The sequence below is a fragment of the Camellia sinensis genome, unplaced genomic scaffold (genome assembly GCF_055761805.1).
Source record: "Camellia sinensis isolate YWXY unplaced genomic scaffold, ASM5576180v1 Unanchor3, whole genome shotgun sequence".
NCBI classification, from domain to species: domain Eukaryota; kingdom Viridiplantae; phylum Streptophyta; class Magnoliopsida; order Ericales; family Theaceae; genus Camellia; species Camellia sinensis.
In genome coordinates, this window is record NW_028129178.1 from 12,291,393 (window position 1) to 12,296,796 (window position 5,404).

The window sequence follows — 5,404 nt, forward strand, 5'->3', positions numbered from 1 at the left end:
TCAATTCAGTCCACTCCCACCACTTGGTCGTTAAGGCACTCAAACAAAACGTGCTTGATCGTTAAGGAAGCTCAAACAAAACGTGCTTGGCTACGCAATTGGTATAATAATGTAACTTTGAATACATATACAGAGAGAGTAGTACTACTCTTACTTTCCTAACACTAGTGACGCACCTTCCTCTTTCCTTGTTTTCTCCACGTTCTTGTATATAAGCCTCCCCCACCCCACTCATCTCACTCACTCCAAAACTTCCAACGACTCTCTCTCTCTCTCTCTCTCTATCTCTAAAATACTCTGTTATTGAATTTGGTTTCTAAAATGGCTCTTGAAGCTCTCAACTCACCCAGCGCCGCCACCCCTACCTTCCACCATGAAAACGTAAGCCTAACGTATCTGGAGCCCTGGAACAAGGGCAAGCGCTCAAAGCGTCCTCGTATGGAAAATCCTCCCACTGAAGAAGAGTACCTCGCTCTCTGCCTTATCATGCTTGCTCGCGGCGGCCCCACCTCCTCCGCCTCGCAACGCCGCCACTCCACACCTCCTCCATCATCCTCCTCATCGGAGTCAAAGCTCGTCTACAAGTGTAGCGTATGCGACAAGGCCTTTGCCTCCTACCAGGCTCTAGGCGGTCACAAGGCCAGTCACCGGAAGCTCGCCGGATCTGACGACCAGTCCACTTGTACCTCCACGGGTACCACCACCGTAACCAGCGGTGGTAGGACGCATGAGTGCTCCATCTGCCACAAGTGCTTCCCCACTGGACAGGCTTTAGGTGGACACAAGCGCTGCCACTACGACGGCGGCAGCAGCGGCCTCACTTCGTCGGAAGGTGTGGGGTCTACCAACAGCCACCGAGGTTTCGACTTGAACCTGCCTGCTGCCCTGCCCCAATTTTGTCCTCGATTCGCCGGGGAGGAGGAGGTCGAATCACCTCATCCAGCCAAGAAGCCCCGTTTTCTATTGTCGGCTAAATCCCAAGTCTCTCTTTCTATATCACTAGATTAGCCGATTAGGATCACAATTTAGGGATTTCGGGGAATTAATTTAGAATTTTTTTTTTAACTTCCCCTTTTTTTCGGCTGATGCATTATTATTTGTTGTCTATGTATTTATCATGTGACAGTGGAAATTTAAATTTATTCTTTTGTTGCTTAAAAAACGATGTACTTGTTATGATGCAATTCTTACCTTGTTTTGAATTTTATTTTTGTAAGGTTTTCAATTAGGCTTAAATTTTCAGTTGCACATTTTTAGGTTTTGAAGAATGTTTTCTTTCCTTGCCAAGAAAATATATATAGGGAAATTTTAATATACACTATTTTTAAAATTGTATAACATATGCATCTCTAATTATATTGTCACAAGAATATTTCATCTGGGTAGTCTTATTAACGGTCGTGAATTGAATAAAATATTCTTTTATAAGTACTCAGAAAATCTTATTTGTGTTGTGTTTGTTCTGTTTGATTCATGAATTTTAAAATAAAAACAAAAAAAGGTGCGTGGATGTATGCAAAATGTAACTTTATTTTACACACATTTCACCTATTTTTTTCTTTTCTTTTCTAAATCTCTTCACAAATTATAAACCAAATACAACATTGAAGGGATAATTTTGTCATTTATAGAAGATACCATTGCATAATGCTTGATTAAGAGGGTTGTCGTTAGCACTTACATAATTTCTCTAAACCTCCCATTTCTTTGAATTTTCACCTTAAATCCTAAATTTTAATAAGATTTCTTTTAGGGAGCTTTTTTGATAAATCCATTTTCTAAGAGTTTTATTCCATCCAACCCATATTCTTTTTGACTATTCCATTAGGTCCAATTTGAGATAAGAAGACCAAAATACCCTTTTCATCTACTTATGTTCCATTTAGTTCACATTATTTTCTCATATTTCAATAAGTCCTATGGGTGACATAATTACCAAAATACCCTTAATGTGAATGTTCACACCGTCAACGTAAATGTTCATATCGTCAATGTGTAGGGGCCCGGCCCATGTCGATCCTCGTGGGTGCCTGGAAAAATTCGAGTCGGGCCGGGCCGGCCCACAGGCCAAAAAAATAGGCCCGGCTCGGCCTGTTGATAATATGAATATTCACATTGACAAGTTAACATTCACATTGATAGGAGTGTAAAATTGGCCTGCGGCCCGTTGGTGGCCCGAAACCAGCCCGCCGCCCGGGGCGGGCCCGGACCGGCCCGTTCACAATGTGAATATTCACAATGACAAATTAACATTAACAATAACATTGACAAGAGTGTAAAATTAGCCCACGACTCGTGGGCAGCCCGAAGCCCGAGCACGGGTCGGGGTGGACTCGGCCCGCCCTAGCCCGTTGACAATGTGAATATTCACATTGATATGTTAACATTCACATTGATAGGAGCGTAAAATTAGCCCGCGGCCTGTGGCCGGCCCGAAACCAGCCCGCGACTCGTGGGCTGCCTTGGGTGGGCCCGGCCCGACCCGTTGATAATGTGAATATTCATATTGACATGTTAACATTCACATTGATAAGAGTATAAAATTAGCCCGCGCCCCGTGGCTGCTCGAAACTAGCCCACGGCCCGTGGGCCGTGGGCGGCCCGGGGTGGGCCCGGCCCGGCCTGTTGACAATGTGAATATTCACATTGACATGTTAACATTCACATTGATAAGAGTGTAAAATTGACTCGCGTCGCATGGGCGGCACGGGGCGAGCCCGGTCCGGCCCGTTGACAATGTGAATATTCACATTGACATATTAACATTCACATTGATAGGAGTGTAAAATTGGCCCGTGGCCCGTGGGCGGCCCGAAACCTGCCCGCTGCCCAGGGCGGGCCCGGCCCGGCTCGTTGACAATGTGAATATTCACATTGACATATTAACATTAACATTGATAAGAGTGTAAAATTGGCCCGTGACCCGTGAGCAGCCCGAAGCCCGGCCTCGGGCCGGGGCGGGCCCGGCCCATTGACAATGTGAATATTTACATTGACATATTAACATTCACATTGATAAGAGTGTAACATTAGCCCGTGCCCCGTGGCTGCCCGAAATACGCCCACGGCCTGTAGGCGGCTTGAGGCGGGCCCGGCCCGGCCTGTTGACAATGTGAATATTCACATTGACATGTTAACATTCACATTGATAAGAGTGTAAAATTGACTCGCGTCCCACGAGCGGCCCGGGTTTGGGTCCGGGCCTACCCCGGGCCGCGGGCGAGCTTCGGGCAGCGGACAAATTTTACACTCCTATCAATGTTAATGTTAACATATCAATGTGAATATTCACATTGTCACGGGTCGGGCCAAGCCCGCCTCGGGCTGCGATCAGGCTTCGAGCCGCCCACGGGCTGCGGGCCAATTTTACACTCCTATCAATGTGAATGTTAACATGTCAATGTGAATATTCACATTGCCAACGAGCCGGGCCCGCTCTGGCCTGAGGTCAGGCTTCGGGCTGCACACGAGTCACGGGCCAATTGTATACACTTATCAATGTGAATGTTAACATGTCAATGTGAATATTCACATTGTCAACAGGCTGGGCCGGGCCCGCCCCGGGCCACCCACGGGCCGTGGGCGGGTTTCGGGCAGCCACGGGGCGCGGGCTAATTTTACACTCCTATCAATGTGCATGTTAACATGTCAATATGAATATTCACATTGTCACGAGTCGGGCCAAGCCCGCTTCGGGCTGCGATCGGGCTTCGGGCCGCCCACGGGCTGCGGGCCAATTTTACACTCTTATCAATGTGAATGTTAACATGTCAATGTGAATATTCACATTGTCAACAGCCCGGGCCGGGCCCGCTCCGGGCAGCGGGCGGGCTTTTGGCCGTCCATGGGCCGCGGGCTAATTTTATACTCTTATCAATGTGAATGTTAACATGTCAATGTGAATATTCACATTGTCAACGGGCCGGACCGGGCCCGCCCCGGGCCGCCCATGGGCCGCGGGCGGGTTTCACGCCACCACGGGACGGGGGCCAATTTTACACTCCTATTAATGTGAATGTTAACATGTCAATGTGAATATTCACATTGTCAACGGGCTGGGCCGGGTCGGCCCGCCCTGGACTGCTGCCCAGTTTTATACTCTTGTCAATGTAAATGTTAACATGTCAATGTGAACATTCACATTGTCAACAGGCAGGGCCGGGCTCGCCTACGGCCCGTGGGTGGGTTTCGGACAGCCATGAGGTGCAGGCTAATTTTAAACTCCTATCAATGTGAATGCTAACATGTCAATGTGAATATTCACATTGTCAACGGGCCGGGCCGGGCCTGCCCCGGACCGCAGGCGGGCTTTTGGCCGCCCATGGGCCGCGGCCCAATTTTATACTCTTATCAATGTGAATGTTAACATGTCAATGTGAATATTCACATTGTCAATGGGTCGGACCGGGCCCGCCCCGGGCCGCCCATGGGCCGTGAGCGAGTTTTGCGCCGTCACGGGACGGGGGCCAATTTTACACTCCTATTAATGTGAATGTTAACATGTCAATGTGAATATTCACATTGTCAACGGGCTGGGCCGGGCCAGGTCGGGCCCGCTCTGGGCTGCTGTCCAGTTTTATACTCTTATCAATGTGAATGTTAACATGTCAATGTGAACATTCACATTGTCAACAGACCGGGCCGGGCTCGCCCACGGGCCGTGGGCGGGTTTTGGGCAGCCATGAGGCGCGGCCTAATTTTATACTCCTATCAATGTGAATGTTAACATGTCAATGTGAATATTCACATTGTCAACGGGCCGGGCCGGGCCCGCCCGGGCCCGCGGGCGGGCTTTTGGCCGACCATGGGCCGCGGCCCAATTTTATGCTCTTATCAATGTGAATGTTAACATGTCAATGTGAATATTCACATTGTTGACGGGCTGGACCGGGACCACCCCGGGCCGGCCATGGGTCGCGGGCGGGTTTCGTGCCGCCACGGGACGGGGGTCAATTTTATACTTCTATTAATGTAAATGTTAATATGTCAATGTGAATATTCACATTGTCAACGGGCCGGGCCCGCCCCGGCTCGCAGCCGGGTTTCGGGCCGCCCATGGGCCAATTTTACATTCCTACCAATGTGAATTTTAAAATATGAATGTTCACATCATTAAATTGTTAATCGTTCAAAAAATATTTATAAGGGTATCAAAATTAAATATAAGGGCATAAGTGTCCAAGAAAATAGTGTAAATCAAGAAAATGGACTTTATGGAATAAAACTATACATACATGGGACTAAATGGGTTAAAAAATTCCTTCATGGACTTCTTGGGTTAAAACACTTCTAAATTGGACTTATCAATAAAAATCCCTTTCTTTTAACACTCCATTTAATACCAATTTTACTCATATACATAACATCATCACACCTAAGTGCACATCCACCTAAATTTGCACAC

General features: G+C 47.7%; 1 protein-coding gene across 1 annotated transcript; it reads left to right on the plus strand.

Moving 5' to 3' along the window:
* The first annotated feature begins 225 nt into the window (after positions 1-225).
* On the plus strand, positions 226-1,065 carry LOC114315423 (zinc finger protein ZAT10). The gene has a single exon (XM_028262037.2). The coding sequence runs from the start codon at positions 322-324 to the stop codon at positions 1,006-1,008; it is 687 nt and encodes a 228-aa protein (XP_028117838.2). The 5' UTR covers positions 226-321; the 3' UTR covers positions 1,009-1,065.
* Positions 1,066-5,404: the final 4,339 nt, after the last annotated feature.